General features: G+C 43.6%; 1 protein-coding gene across 1 annotated transcript in view; it reads right to left on the bottom strand.

Moving 5' to 3' along the window:
• Positions 1 to 10,735, bottom strand: part of slf2 (SMC5-SMC6 complex localization factor 2) — a 106,549-nt gene extending 95,814 nt beyond the window's left edge. Inside the window, exon 1 of the mRNA XM_060842254.1 lies at positions 10,467 to 10,735. Within this exon, the coding sequence (XP_060698237.1) occupies positions 10,467 to 10,501 (35 nt within the window). The 5' untranslated portion in view covers positions 10,502 to 10,735. The remainder of the gene's footprint in view (positions 1 to 10,466) is intronic.
• Between the last annotated feature and the right edge of the window lie 5,145 nt (positions 10,736 to 15,880).

Raw genomic sequence — 15,880 nt, 5'->3', positions numbered from 1 at the left:
ACCATCTGCCATGGTGGTATTTGAACCTGGTTCCTGGATCATTCCTGGGGTCTCTGGATTAATAGACTAGTGATAATACCAGAAGGCCACTGCTTCCCCTCACACTGGAAATCAATCAATATCGGTGAAACTGTTCAGCCCCCAAGCCAATACTTCGAGGAAAGGAGGAGAGATCATTTGAAAAATATTGTTATATTTAAAATTTATGTACAATAACAAGCAATTTCTATTTGAATAAATAAATCACCATAATCATATGTAGTGTTAAATTACTACCACAGATATGCAGAAGATCAACATTTGTGTGAACTGGTCTCTGGAATATTTCTCATTTCTGAAAAACCATACCAAGGTCAAAATTATCAGTCTCTCTTTTTCCAAAACCTTTCTCTTCTCTCCAGAATGCACTGATTGCTAAGGACAGTTCCAGAAACAAATCGGATTCCTCATTTCAGAGTTGGATGGATATCAGTATTCAGCGAGACGGTATCGCTTCCCTCTCACCACAAACATCTGTGTTTTAAGCAGGGCTACATTTTTTAAGCCCCTGCTTAAATTAAGACTTATCCATCAGATACTAATCCTTTCATCAGGCACATAAAAGCCTAAAAGCTAATGGTTCAATTGTAGCATACTTAGTGGTGTCAAAAGGTTGGATTAAGGACCCACTCAACACTTGGGTCAACTGGAAATCTTTAGCAGAAGGTGAAGTATTGATACAAATCAGAAGGAAAAAAAACACATAACACTTCATGGACAAGGCATCTGACTTTGGTGTTAATCAATAAATCATGAAGCCAGATGTCAATTGGATGCCATGTTAAACCAAAGACTCCAGCTTCTCCTCCAGATGAACCTGAAAGATTCCATTGGCACTAATCGAAAAGAAGGGGTGCACCCTATCCCCACCAACATTATCTAAACCAACATCAATAAAATACTAACAAAACCAAGATACTGTAGATTGGCAGAAATCGGAAATACAGTAAAAGGAAATTAGTTGGGAGTACTCTGGTTAGGCAGCACATGAGAGAGATACAGTGAACTATTTAAATTAATGATCTTTTAAAGTTCTGGTCAACCTGAACCATGAACTCTCTTTCTCACTCCAATAATATTGCATGACTTGCTGCATGTTTTGAGCATATTAGGTTTTTGTTTGTTTAACACACTATTGGATCAGGATCTCACAGCTGTTTGTATGGAAAAATTAGCAGCTGCATTTCCGTTCCAAGTGTCCCTACATTCCAAAAGAGTTTCTCAGACTGTAAACCACATTAGAGCCAAAAGACACAAGTTTTTCCTTCTAAATAAAAATATTTAATACTAACAAAGTGTTTTAGTTCAAATTGTTGCAATTATGTTTTTTTGAAGGTCCAAACAATGAAAAAATTAATGGACAACACAATGAGAAGATACAGCCCTCCTTTGCTCTTTCAATGATAGACCAACCCTGATTCCTGATGAAGGGCTTATGCTCGAAACGTCGAATTCTCTATTCCTGAGATGCTGCCTGGCCTGCTGTGCTTTGACCAGCAACACATTTGCAGCTGTGATCTCCAGCATCTGCAGACCTCATTTTTTACAACAAGTATAATGGACTGTTTTAAACAAGCTTAGGAAAAACAGAACCAACAAGTTTTTCTAGTAATGCCTATCAATATCAGAACTTGCAATTGTTGCAAGTGAATTCACTATGAATTGTGAATTGTGAATATGTGAATTGGAATAAGAAACAAAGTGGACATTTCATTGGATTTTAAGTTTGAATTTGAGAGAGAAAAAGAACTCCTTCCTTTCATGAACCAGGATAAACCATTACTGTATAAAGAGAGGCATTCATATGGTTCAAGGTTGAGAAGACAGAACCTTCACGATGATCTTAACCACTGTGGGAATTGAATGCAGACGCTGTTGTGAATCACGAAAAAGTAGCACCTAATTTGTGATAACAACCAGCTAATTTGTTTAGGAGATAGTTACTGGCAAAGACACCAGGAACAATCCCTCTGCTCTTTATATCTACCAAGGTGAATAATGCCAACAAAAACCTTAATGTTAAAACTACAGTCACATGCAATGCATTCTTATTATTAAATTCATCACTTCATAAAGTGAACTTCTAGACCGGCTTACATTCAGGTCACATTTACATCAGACCTCATCATATTCGATAATTAACAGGGCAATAAGTAGAGAAGGTGTCATTTCAGAATTATTACCAAGATACTTAAGTCACTATCATCAGTGACAGATTAATCAGGCAAAAAAAAGCAAACAAAGTTTTGGAGTTCATTTCTTAAGGAACAGAACTGAAAAGCTGAGAAGCTCGGATAACAAAAAATGCCAGGAATCAGAGTGGATCAGGCAGCAACCTTGGAACTCAGCTCTGATGAAGAGTCATCTAAACTCAAAAAGGTCAGCTTGCTCTCTCTCCATGGATGCTGTCTGACCCACTGAAGTTCCCAGGATTTTTGTTTTCAGTACAGATTCCAGCATTAATTGCCTCCGAGCAGAGATGTTCTGTTCAACTTGTACAGAACTTTGGTTAGATTACAACAAATACTTAATAGTTTGGTGATCCATATTTTAAAAAGGACTAAGTTGAGATATAAAACAAATAACAGCAGATGCTGAAGATCTGAAACAAAAACAGAAATTGCTGTAAAAGCTCAGGTGTGGCAGCATGTGGGGGGGGGGGGGGGGGGGGGGGGGGGGGGGGCAGGGGGCTGACATTTCTATTCCAGTAAACTTCCTTGAGAACTCTAAAGGAGGATTACTGGACTCAAAATGTTAATTCTCATCCAAACTCTGCTGTCTCAAAATCCCATTAACCCATCATCAACGCTCACTTATGTATTAGCTCATAGTTAAGTAATGCCTCAATTTTAAAATCTCTTCATTTTCAAATCTTTCTGTAGCCTTTTTCCTTCCAAATTCCTACAACCACACACTCCAGGACTGTGGGATTTATCAAATTGTAACCTCTTCAAATCCGATTTTAATCATTTCACAACATTAAGTTTGCTATTATCTGTCAGGGCCCTAAACTCTACATTATATTCTTATCTCATATTATTAGCGGATCAGTCAGACCCCAAGCTGAATCCGGCTTGATAGTTTTTTTTGTCGGAAGGAGATAGTCTTTCAGGGAAACACACATAAGCAATGAAGACAAAATAAACTAATTGATTTACATATAACATCTTTAAAAATTTCAAACATATAGCAAACTACAACCCCATTAAACCCAACAGCATTCTTTTACAATACTCAGACCAGAGAGAATTTTACATCAGAGCTAGGTTTAACTGTACATTCAAGTTCCGGTCCCAAAAATTGACAGCCTCTTCCCTGATTCTGCATACAACTGTGCTTAGGCTTCAAATCATCTTTTCAGCTATGAAACTTTCAAACTAAATTCCTTACAGTACCTATTTAACTGTCTTCTCTCTCTCTTACCCATCCAACTTCAGACAAGACTTCCACAAAATAAACTGAAGTGATTTCAGCTTTAAACACCTCCCTAACGCAAAATAAAAACCTCCAGAACCTTCGGCCTAATACATAACTGTATACTCAAAACTCACCTAAATGCATACTCTACAGCAAGTCTATCTCATACTTCATGTTTTAAGAGAAATTGCCAGGGCTTCAGAAATACTGAGAAGTTAATCACGTCTGGAATTCTCTCTCTACTCCACTTTGTCTATCTTTCTTTGATGTGCCTCAGAGGCACTCTTTAACCGAGCTTTGATCATTTGCCTTAGCACATCGTCTGATGACTGACAAATTTTGCTTGGCAATGAAGCACTTGACTACATTTAAGGTCCTACATATAAAAGTTGTTGTTGTAAGGCATGCAAAGAGAGTTCCTCCATGTCTCCAGGTTTAGTTCTAATTGAAACAAATGGCTTTACTTATTTAAAAATTGCTAACTATAATAAAGCAGCTTTAATCAGAGTAGTAAGGGTATGGAATGCTTTGTCTGCAACAGTAATAGATTCGCCAAGTTTAAGTGCATTTAAGTCGTCGTTGGACAGGCAGATGGATGTACATGGAATAGTGTAGGTGGGATGGGCTTCAGATTAGTATGTCAGGGCGGTGCAATATTGAGGGCTGAAGGGCCTGTACTGCGCTGTAATGTTCTAAAAGCAGCAGAGTGTACTAAACCACATTCGAAACCAAACGAGTGAAAATGTAGTACCCAAAGAAAAGTGCCAGAATTATTTTCTAAATTAAGCAGTATTTCAGTTCAGAAACCAGAAATGAAAGAAATGTAGTTGAGATGTGAAAGAAACATGCATATTAGGGCAAAAACCTTTGAGAAAAGCTGAAAGAGAAAGCATAAATAACTGTGCTTAGTTATGCTGATAATGAAATAAAGAAACCTAAAATACTGCAAGTATAAAAGATGTAGAAAGATAAGTTATGGTGCAATGGGTAAGAAACTGAACCAGAAGCAAATAACCCTGAGGAGCTGCTATTTATCAATGTTATGTGCATTGAAGACAATTAATAACAAATAAAAGTACTACGAGTAAGCTGAGTGCACTATAAGAAATATTCACTACACCTATACAGATAGTGACACTAACAAAGAATTACTGGAAATGGCTGAAGAGGAAATTAGTACATAACAGTAAGAAATGCTAACACTTCAGTGACATCTTCACAGCAAACAGTAGACATATTGACTGGAGGGGAAGAATGATGTTAATGTAAGGCAAAGAAGCAAAGGTCAAAATGGATGACAGACATTACGGACTGGATGCAGTTTATTTATACAAAATGTGTAAAGACAGCACAGGGTAAACAGAGATGGCAATCCAAAACACTCAACTGTCTAAGAAGATGATATCAAAAAATGAACAAGCATTGTTCAAAGAGCTCTCAAAATGAAGATTTCTCATGAAAGCACAAAAATGTATTTTCTATTTGCAGATGCTGACTGACCTGCTGTAAAATTCTAGCAGGTTTCATTATTCCTAATCTTACTTTTTTTTAAAATGGTAGATAGATGTAACTAGAAAGATTAGATTACTTACAGTGTGGAAACAGGCCCTTCGACCAAACAAGACCACACCGACCCGCCGAAGCGCAACCCACCCATACCCCTACATATACCCCTTACCTAACACTACGGGCAATTTAGCATGGCCAATTCACCTGACCCGCACATCTTAGGACTGTGGGAGGAAACCGGAGCACCCGGAGGAAACCCACGCAGACACGGGGAGAATGTGCAAACTCCACGCAGTCAGTCGCCTGAGGTGGGAATTGAACCCAGGTCCCTGGCGCTGTGAGGCAGCAGTGCTAACCACTGTGCCACTGTACCGCCCAAAGCTCTAGTATAAAACAAGCTTGACTTATGCTTAGCACAATGGCATTGCACAATTGGGTTCCACATATCTGTCATCAAATTCATTCCATTTAAGATTCCACTGTATATGGATGTCAGCTGTACTGCTTCCAGAATTAACACTGCTGAAAATGTGTTGCTGGAAAAGCACAGCAGGTCAGGCAGCATCCAAGGAACAGGAGATTCGACGTTTCGGGCATAAGCCCTTCTTACGTCGAATCTCCTGTTCCTTGGATGCTGCCTGACCTGCTGCACTTTTCCAGCAACACATTTTCAGCTCTGATCTTCAGCATCTGCAGACCTCACTTTCTCCTTCCAGAATTAACACCCAAGCCTAAAGACTGTGCCACTGTGTTCCAAATACAATGACGCAACTTTATTTAAATGAACTCTTGAAACCTGCGTTGCACCACTGACAGATAATAGATGAATCAGAACACCAGGCACCTATAGGATCAGCAGCTTGTGATAAATAAGAGTTTACAGGAATGTGGCTTTTTAATCTTTGTCAGGTTCCATAGTGCATAGGTCTGTTCGATTTTTCTCCACCCAGTTTTTTGGGACTTTTAAGACATGGTGACAATTTGTTTTAGAGTTAGACTTACTGGTGACTGCACAGCAATTGGCTTCAGTACTTCTGAACTGAAGAGGGAATAATTAACTACAGTCCCCACTGCTGGCTGGATTCCATCAAATCTTGCAGGATTGGACTTGTGTCTGACAAAGTCAAGTATGAATCTCAGTCTGCTTTATAACTGACCAGAGGACATACTTACTGATGAGCTAAGAGACTACAGCACAATATAAATCAAAAACAGAAATTGCTGGAAAAGCTCAGTAGGTCTGGCAGCATCGATGGAGAAAAATCAGAATTAATATTTTGGGTCCAGTGACCCCTTCCTCAGAACGGACAGCAGCAACGAATAAGTTTTTTTTTAAATGAAGATAGGCTGGGGGACCAGACTCACTCAATCTAGTCTACTGCTTTCACTGCCTACACTGTGCTCCCCTCTACATTGGGGAAATGAAGCATGGACTGGGTGGCCACTGAGCCTACATTCAATCCACAAAAAGTACTCCGAGTTTCCATTCACCTGTCACTTCAATGCACCACCTTGTTCCCAGGCCAACGTTTCTGTCTCAGACAAGCTCAATGCAAGCTGGAAGATCAACACTTCATTTTCTGCTTGGGAAATCTATATATATCTTTTTTTTAAGATTAGATTACTTACAGTGTGGAAACAGGCCCTTCGGCCCAACAAGTCCACACCAACCCGCCGAAGCGCAACCCACCCATACCCCTTACCTAACACTACAACAAGGCCAATTCAACAATTTTGGGGGTTCAGGAACCTTCTCCCATGTCCTTACCCCAGCCTCCCACCTTATCACATGGTCTATTATACACACCCATTGTTAGCCATGAAATGTCCCCATCAGTAGCTATTCATTCTTCTAGGGAAAAAGTGAGGACTGCAGATGCTGGCGATCAGAGCCAAACAATGTGGTGCTGGAAAGGTACAGCCAGTAAGGCAGCATGTGAGGAGCAAGAGAGTTGGCGTTTTGAGCATAGGTTCTTCATCAGGAGTGAAGGGGTGGCCCAAGGAGGCGGAGAGATAAATTTGAGAGGGGGGGGGGGGGGGGGGGGGGGGGGGTGTTTGAAGGTAGCTGAGGATGTGATAGGTAGATAAAGTGGGGGGTAATTGTGATAGGTCAGAGAGGGGGTTGAGTAGATAGGTGGGAAGGAAGATGGACAGGCCATGAGGATGGTGTCGAATTGGAAGGTTTTATATGAAATAAGGTGGGGGTGCTGGTGAAATCCACATTGATCCCATGTAGTTGGAGGATCCCTAGGCAGAAGATGAGGGGTTCTTCCTCCAGGCGTCAAGTGGTAAGGGTTTGCCGGTGGAGGTGGCCCAGGATGTGCATGTCCTCTGCAGAATGGGAGGGGAGCTAAAGTTTCAGCCATGGGGCATTGGGGTTGTTTTGTGTGTGTGTCCCAAAGATGTTCTCAGAAGTATTCCACAAGTAGGCATCCTGTCTCCCCAATGTAGAGGAGACCACATTGGGAGCAATGGATACAGTACACGATGTGTGTGGAGATGAGGGTAAATCTCTGAAGTATGGAGAAGGCTCCTTTGGGGCCTTGGACAGAGGTAAATGGGGGGATTGTGGGTGCAGGTTTTGCAATTCTTGCAGTGGTTTTGGGAAGGTGCCAGGAAAGGTGGTGGCAGGAGGGGAATGCAGTCTTTATGGATTGCAGATAGGGGATCCCATCCAGAGCATCTCATCCACTTCCCACACCTCCACCCTCAAACCACATCCCCCCTCCAACTGCAACAAACACTCAACCCCCCTCCCCCTGGTCCTCACCTTCCACCCCACCAACCTCCAGGTGCATCACATTATCCTCCACCATCAACAAACAAACCCCAACACCAGGGGTATATTTCCCTTCCTGCCCCTTCCTGGATTTCATCAGTTTCCTCATTTCTCTACCCCCTCCCCCTACCCCCCCACCTTATCCCAGATCTAATTTTGCAACTCAGCACAACCCATTTTTTTCCCCCTCATATCTGCTCCACCCTCCACTCCAACCAATCACCTTCACACGCAACTTCATCTACCTAGTGTATCCTCAGCTACCTTCCCCACAGCCCCAAACCCTCCCCCTCCTATTTATCTCTCAGCCCCCTTGGCATTCTGATGAAGGGCTTCTGCTCAAAACATCGATTCTCCTGCTCCCCGGATGCTGCCTGACTCACTTCAATTCATTCTTCTAGGCTAATCGTTACCCTCTCCTTTGTCTGTCCAACTGTCCTCCACTGTTTTGGGGTTATACCCCTACCCCGGTTCCAGCAGGAGATTTGTGATAATCTTTACCTCCCACCCACCCCAAAGCCAAAGCCACTCCAAAGGCAGCATGCAATAGTGTCCGGGCATACATGAAGGATTTTCACAGGTAATGCCCTTCTCACTATCAGCCAAGCAACGTCTTGGTGCTTGTTGGAAAGTTCCAGTGTTTATGCATTCTGCCAACTGATTTTGACAGTCTGCTCAGGAAACCACCTGATGACCAGGTTTTTAGCCAGAATGAAAGGGAGTGATAGTCCCAAAAGCCCAGTCTCTGCCTCACCTTGGTGATGTATTCCTCCTGAGGCTTTGCAGACACTCCAGTCCCAATGAATCACATACCAAACACCTTCAGGTAATCTGTCCTGACTGTGAAAGGAATAAAGGATCAGTCAGCTCAGTTCACATAGAACTTGGCCTCCCTCTTGTCCAAAATTTGTTTGTCTTCGAGAGGAAGGCGTTAACCTCAAATATGTGTTGCCGAGTGACATTTCAAGGTCCAGGACTACGTGCTGAAAGAGATACTAAAGCTTGGGGCAGCTGTCAACAAGGCACAGTGAGCGAACCACTGTCTAAGGGATCTTGGTTAAGTTAAATGGGAGTCTGTTCAGTTATCAGATCGTCCTGCTATCTCAAAAGGTATATAAACATTATCTTGGACAAGGGAAAAATGCCATTGGAGTTTGACTTTCGTAAGCAAACCAATATTTCTTTTGTTTCTTCACAGGCTACTGTACAGAACCAAACTGGTTAAGTCATAGTGTGTATATAAAGATCTATTTATGAATAAAATGTATTTCTGAAATAAAGTTAATGGATTTCTTTCCACAGATGCTGACAGACTTGCCAAGCTTTTCCAGCAATTTATGTTTTAGTTTCTGATTTCCAAAATCTGTAGCTCTTCACAGTCTAAATCAGACTTGTCCTGAATCTAGACTTGGATACAAAACACAATAGCAGTGAAAAAATGATAATTGTTTCAATTACATGACTTCAGCTTTAAATTGCGCAGAGGAATATTTGAAAGAGAAATATTTTTCAATGTTTATTCCTCAAATTTCAATTGACTATTACACCCACTTAAGAAATGCCCCAGGAGCATCTTAATCCAGTGCGAATATCAAAATTGGCTCTCTCTCATGAATTGTGAAACAATGAAATTTTAAAATCAGACCATGCAACAACTAATGAAATAACCCAGTTGTGGTAATGGCAAAATATTAACTTGGTCCTGTGGCCTTGACTAGAATTGCTAGATTACAAGAAATAATGATCTGGTAAATTCAAACCAGGTTGGACACAATATTCACGTCAAATACAGACATCCACAACTTTCAGCTTACGATGACATCAAGTTCTGGTAAACTTCCTCACAGGCCAAAATATGAACAATGTCAGCAACAACATTCATGTACACTGCATCAAGCAGCTTTCTAAGTCAACAATTTGACACAACAGTTAGATCTCAGGATCGATTTAAAAGTGAAAAAGCTTTACAAGATTTTCAAATAAATTGTAATTAATCCAAGGACAAGAAAAATTATGAAATATATTTTTTCAAGCCCATTAACATTTTACTCAGCCATTTACAAAGGAAATAAATTCACCCTTTTGCTCCATGTTCCTTTCTGATTGTCATCACTTTTAAATAAGGTGTGTGTGTGTGTGTGTGTGTGGGGTGGTTGTGGGGTGGTGTTGGGGGTGGGGGGTGGTGTTGGGGATGGGTGGGGTGATGTTGAGGGGTTGTTGGGGTGGGGGTTGTTGGGGTGTGGGTTGTTGGGGTGGGGGTTGTTGGGGTGGGGGAGGGTGTGGGAGGGGTTGTTGGGGTGGGGGTTGTTGGGGTGGGGGGGTGTGGGTTGTTGGGGTGTGGGGGGGGGGGTTGTTGGGGTGGGGGTTGTTGGGGTGGGGGAGGGGGTTGTTGGGGTGGGGGGGGTGTGGGTTGTTGGGGCGTGGGGGTGTGTGTGGGGGGCTGTGTGGGGGGGGGTTGTTGGGGTGTGGGGGTTGTTGGGGTGTTGGGGTGTGGGGGGTGTGTGGGGGGGGGTGTTGGGGTGGGGGGGGGTGTGGGGGAGGGGGGTGTGTTGGGGGGGGGGGGGGAGTGAATGACAGGTGCCAGCCCCACCTCAGGCCGACGCTCCGTCCCTGGGCCCAGCCGCAGCCTCTGCCCAATCCCCGCGGCGGCGGAATTGACGGCCCGGATCCCACGGTCTGGAGGCCGTTAGCCGGCCGCTCGGCCACTCGCTGCCGTGCTTACCCTCTGCCGGGAGTCAGAGCTCTGCGGCGCTTCATGCCGCCACCTCGGGCCGCTCCGAGGAGCAAAGGCCGCGCTGGCTCCGCCGCATATTGTCCTCGCCACCGGCTCGGCTCAACAACACCACCCTCCGCTCGGCCGTAACCACATCAGGCAGCTCCCCCTGTCCGGCCTCGGGCTGGGCCAGGGCCTGGAGACGGTGATATCCGCCGCTTGTCCCTCACACCGCGGCACCGTCAGCCTCAGGCTCAGGCTCTCACAGATGAATCCTGCCTGCCCGCCCGCCAGCCGGCCGCCCTCTGAGCCTCCTGGGAATTGTAGTCCCAACCGCCGGCGGCGGCCATGTTGGGCCAGGCTGAGGTGGAGACGGGCTGGACTACAAATCCCACCATGCCGCGGGGGCAGAGCTGGTAGGGGGTGTGTCCACCTCCTCTTCAGGTGATCAGAGCAACTTCCAAACTCTGCAAAACTGCAAATAATAAATACAGTGCTTTGAACACCAACTTTACCTGCAATTTCATCTGCAAAAGCACCAATGCAACAGTCCTGTTGCAATCCATCGCAAGAGATCTCCTTCATACTATTCTCAACCCTCCCTCAGCAATGTTTTAATTTGTTTTACTGGAAAATTCCTTCGCAAATAAAAAAGTTTTCCAAGAATTTCATTTGGATCAATGCCCTGATGTGAATGAAGAAGCCTCCTTCTCAACTCCCCTCGCCTGAGGTGTGGTGACCCTCAGATTAAACCACCACCAGTTGTCTCTCTCCCTCTTTCTGTATTGACAGACCCCTCCGTCCTCTGGTCTTCTGGGGCTGGGACGCTTTTTCTTAACCTTTCTCTTGTTTCACGCCAGTTGGCTTTGGATTCCAAAGTAACAACCCTTCATCTCTCCTTTCAGCTCGGCTCCATCCTCAACACATATCAGAGCAGCATTTCTTGGTAACTGGGAATAACAACAGAAAAGACTGGAAACAGCACTGTCCGTGGACAAACAAATAGCATTAAGGTTAACTCAAAATTTCAGCTTTTAGCTTATTTCAAAAAATACTTTTTTTATGAATAATGACTTTGTATATATACATTAACACAAAAGCAGTTTGGTTCTGCACAGTTGGGTAAATCAAGCAAACAAACAAAACTTTGAACTTTGACTCTATCCCAAACAAAGACCTCTCTCCGACAATACACATATTTACACCACTCGGAGTCCGATAGCATTTACCTTCAGCAGAAAGACCTCAGATGGTGGTCTTTCCCCACTGCATCTTGGCAGCAGCTGCCCCAAGTTTCAATGAATCCCTCAGCACCTAGTCCTGGACCTTGGAATGTGCCAGTCTGCAACACTCAGTCAGATCAACTCCTTGTTCTGGAAGAGCATTCAAAGTATTTTGCTTTTCTGTGTGAGCTGACAATCACTCTGCTATAGTCAATGACATTTTCTCTGCACCCATGTTTTGTCTCTTCACTAGACCCCAATCAGCATCATTCCTTAAATCTTTAATCACTCCACGCTATCATTTGTCCAATGTTTGTCTTACCCTGCCTCCATCTTATTTGTAGTCATGTGATCTCCAACACAGATAAAGGCCTTTCAGCCTATCAAGTCTGCACTGGTCAAATTAAACCCCCTAATTGCTCCCACCTTATTTTCCAGTACTTGGCCCATAACCTTGTTTGCCTTGGTATTGCAAGTGTACATCTCTTTTAATACCATTTGAATGTTATGAGGGTTTCTGCCTCTAAGATCCTTACCTTCCCCTGCAACTGGAAAAGATGGAAAACCCGCTGGTACACCATGCCCCTCACCTCCATCCAGAGTCCCAAACAGTCCTTCCAGGTGAGACTGAGGTTCACCTGCCTCTCTTCCAACCTAGTTTACTGCACCAGGTTCTCCCGATGTGGTTTCTTTACATCAGGAAGATTAAATATAAATTTAGGAAACGGTTCAGTGAGGATCCCAGTGTGTCCGCATGAGACACTGGACCTCCCAGTCACCGCCCATTTCATTTCCTTTCTCACTCCATTTCCAACATGACGATCCTTTGGCCTCCTCCATTGCCACAATGAACCACATTGGAGGAAGAATACCTCACCTTCCTCCTGGGCAGCTTACAGCCAAGATGGCTCAACATTGAGTTCTCCAATTTCAAATAACCTCCCTCCCCACTTCCCGACTCCCTTCCCAGCACTTCCCCTTCCCTTCCACTACTCTCTGCTGTCACCAACCGGATTCATTCCCCTCACTGAACAACCAGGTCCATACCCTCTACCTGCCTTCACCTACTCCCCACTTCACCACCCTGCCCCGCCACCCCTTTTATCTGCAGCTCCCCCAACATCCACCCCCAGTCCTGAAGAAGGATTACACCTGAAATGTCGATTTCTCCATCTTCTGATGCTGCCTGGCTTGCTGTATTCTTCCAGCCTGACCATCTAAGGTCCTTACAGGGAGTGAATTCCAGATTCTCAGCATCCACTGGGTGAGAAAACATGTCCTCACATCCCCTCTGAACCTCCTGCCCCTTACTTTAAATCTATGCTCTGTGGGTATTGATCGCTCCATCAAGGGGAAACGTTTATCCTTGTTTATGCTAGTTCTTGCTCAATTAGTGACATAAAAACTGCAGATGCTGGAATCCAAAGTAAACAGACAGGAGGCTGGAGGAACACAGCAAGCCAGGCAGCATCAGGAGATGGAGAAATTGATGTTTCAGGTGTAACCCTTCTTCGGACCCTAGAATTTTATTAAACTAAACTGTTATATTTCTGATATCGCCTGCAGCTTCCTTCACAATAGCAACGAGGCAAACTGAGAATTTCAGAATGGCTGATCAAAAGTCTCTGAAAATCGGACAACTTAAAATCAGCGATGTGAGGAAAAGCAAGGTGAATGAAAAGCTCACAAGAATACTGTCAGCAAAAAAAGAGAAGAAAGACACTCCCTTCCCGACCCCAATTCATATTTTAATCTTACAAACACACAAATTAGGTGCTTCCACCTTTGTCTACACCTTAGGCATGCCAACGCAATCTTGAAAATCCCATTCCCACCCTCACATTGCGCACTGGGGAAGAAATCTCCAAGATTAATAACCTTGAAAAAAAATGCTGAATCACTCTTTTTGATCGGAAAACCTTTAACTTTAAACGGTGTTGCTTAGTTCCAGTCTCTCCTGCAGGGGGATACCTGAGATCTCTCCATGAGCACCAGCACTTATAACAGGGGTTGGTTGGCTAAGTTGGCTGGACAAGTGGTTTGCAATGCAATATGTTACCAACAATATGGGTTCAGTTTCTGCACCAGTTGGGGTTACCTTGAAGGTTGATGATGATAAAAAGGGCTTTTGCCCAAAGCATTGATTTTCCTGTTCCTCGGATGCTGCCTGACCTGCTGTGCTTTTCCAGCACCACTCTAATCTTGACTCTAATCTCCAGCATCTGCAGTCCTCACTTTCTCCCAGTTACTTTGAAGGAATCCTCTTCTTACTTTGCCAGAAGTGTGCTTACCCACCAGTTACTTCTTTCTCATAAGAGAACAGCCAATGACCTGGTAAAATTATGGTGACTTTAACCATACCAACTCTTACAGAAGTTTTAGCTGCACACTTTGAAACTCTCTTAATTTGGGAATTATGCCTTTTGATGGTAGAATTTATGTGTGTGAGAGAGGAGAAACACAGGTAACTACAAGCCTGTCAGTTTAGCATCTGTTGTGGGGAGGTTGTTAGACATTATTTGGAATAAATCCTGAAGAAGGGCTTATGCCTGAAACATTGAATCTCCTGCTCCTTGGATGCTGCCTGACCTGCTGCGCTTTTCCAGCAACACATTTTCAGCACTATTTGGAATAAAGTAATTGACCACATAAACTGATCAGTGTTCACATGGCCTTCTTAAGGGTAAATCACGTTGGATAATGTAGCTGTTTTGCAGAGGTCACTGATAAGTAAATAAGGGAATGTCTGTGTTTATAGGTGGCACAGTGGTACAGTGGTTAGCACCAGCAAATCCAGGTTCAATTCTAGCCTTGGGTGACTGTCAGTTTGGAGAAAGTGAGGACTGCAGCTGCTGGAGCTCAGAGTCGAGAGTGTGGTGCTGGAAAAGCAGCGTTCGAGGAGCAGGAGAATCGACGTTTCGGGCATAAGCCCTTCATCAAGACTCACTATCTGTGTGGAGTTTGCTCATTCTCCCTGTATTGGTGTGGATTTCCTCTGGTTGCTCCAGGTTACGTGGATTGATCATGCTAAATTGCCCACAGTGTCCAGGAATGTACAGGTGGATGCAGGCATTCCTAAAATGGGGTAGGTCTGTATGGGATGCTCTTAAAAGGGCAGTGCAGATTCAATGGGCCAAATGGCCTCTATCTGCACGTAGGCATTCTGTTATTTTCTGTGGATTTCCAGAAGACGTCTCATCAAACTCCATAGGAAAACGATTAGCAAATATGGGACTGCATCCATCTGGAGATTCCTTTTGACTTTTAAAAATAAATTGGGATATAGAAGTTATAATGAAAGATATCTTTTCTGTTTAGCAGAATGTGTCAAAACAAGTATTTTGCATCAGTATTTACTGTGGAAAAGGATATGAAAGATATAGAAAGTAGCGAAATAGATGGTGACATCTTGAAAAATGTCCATATTACAGAGGAGGAAGTGCTGGATTTCTTGAAATGCATAAAGGTGGATAAATCCCCAGGAACTGATCAGGTGTATCGTAGAACTCTGTGGGAAGCTAGAGAAGTGATTGCTGGGCCTCTTGCTGAGAAATTTGTATCATCGATAGTCACAGGGGAGGTGCAGAAAGACTGGAGGTTGACAAACGTGGTGGATGTCAGAGGGGAAAGATATAAAAAGGACCTAAGGGGCAACGTTTTCATGCAGAGGGTGTTATGTGTATGGAATGAGCTGCCAGAGGAAGTGGTAGAGGCTGGTACAATTGCAACATTTAAAAGGCATTTGAATGGGTATATGAATAGGAAGGTTTTGGAGGGATATGGGCCAGGTGCTGGCAGGTGGAACTAGATTGGGTTGGGATATCTGGGCGGCATGGACGGGTTGACCGAAGGGTCTGTTTCCATGCTGTACATCTCTATGACTCTATGACTCTAAGTGGATCTGTCTGATGTCTCAAACATTCCCAATATTTATTAGTTTCTTGATTGAATGTGTACAAAGTTGTGAGTGGGTAAATCTATACCTACTGGCACCCAATGTGGACAGGCACAAGAACATCTTCTTCCTACTTAAAATAACAAATTCAAAATATTTTTCAAAGATTTCAAACATACATTCCACAGGGGAGCAAAGTGATTTGTGAGTCAAGTACATAAATCACCAGAGGCCGGGGAACATGAACACAAAGCAACAAGAAAGGGAAATAGAATGGTGACCACTATCTGAAAGAAAGCTTCAAA

Source organism: Hemiscyllium ocellatum, chromosome 22, assembly GCF_020745735.1.
Source record: "Hemiscyllium ocellatum isolate sHemOce1 chromosome 22, sHemOce1.pat.X.cur, whole genome shotgun sequence".
Lineage (NCBI taxonomy): Eukaryota > Metazoa > Chordata > Chondrichthyes > Orectolobiformes > Hemiscylliidae > Hemiscyllium > Hemiscyllium ocellatum.
Note: the sequence above shows the minus strand (reverse complement) of the source record. Positions and strands in the feature narration are given on the sequence as shown.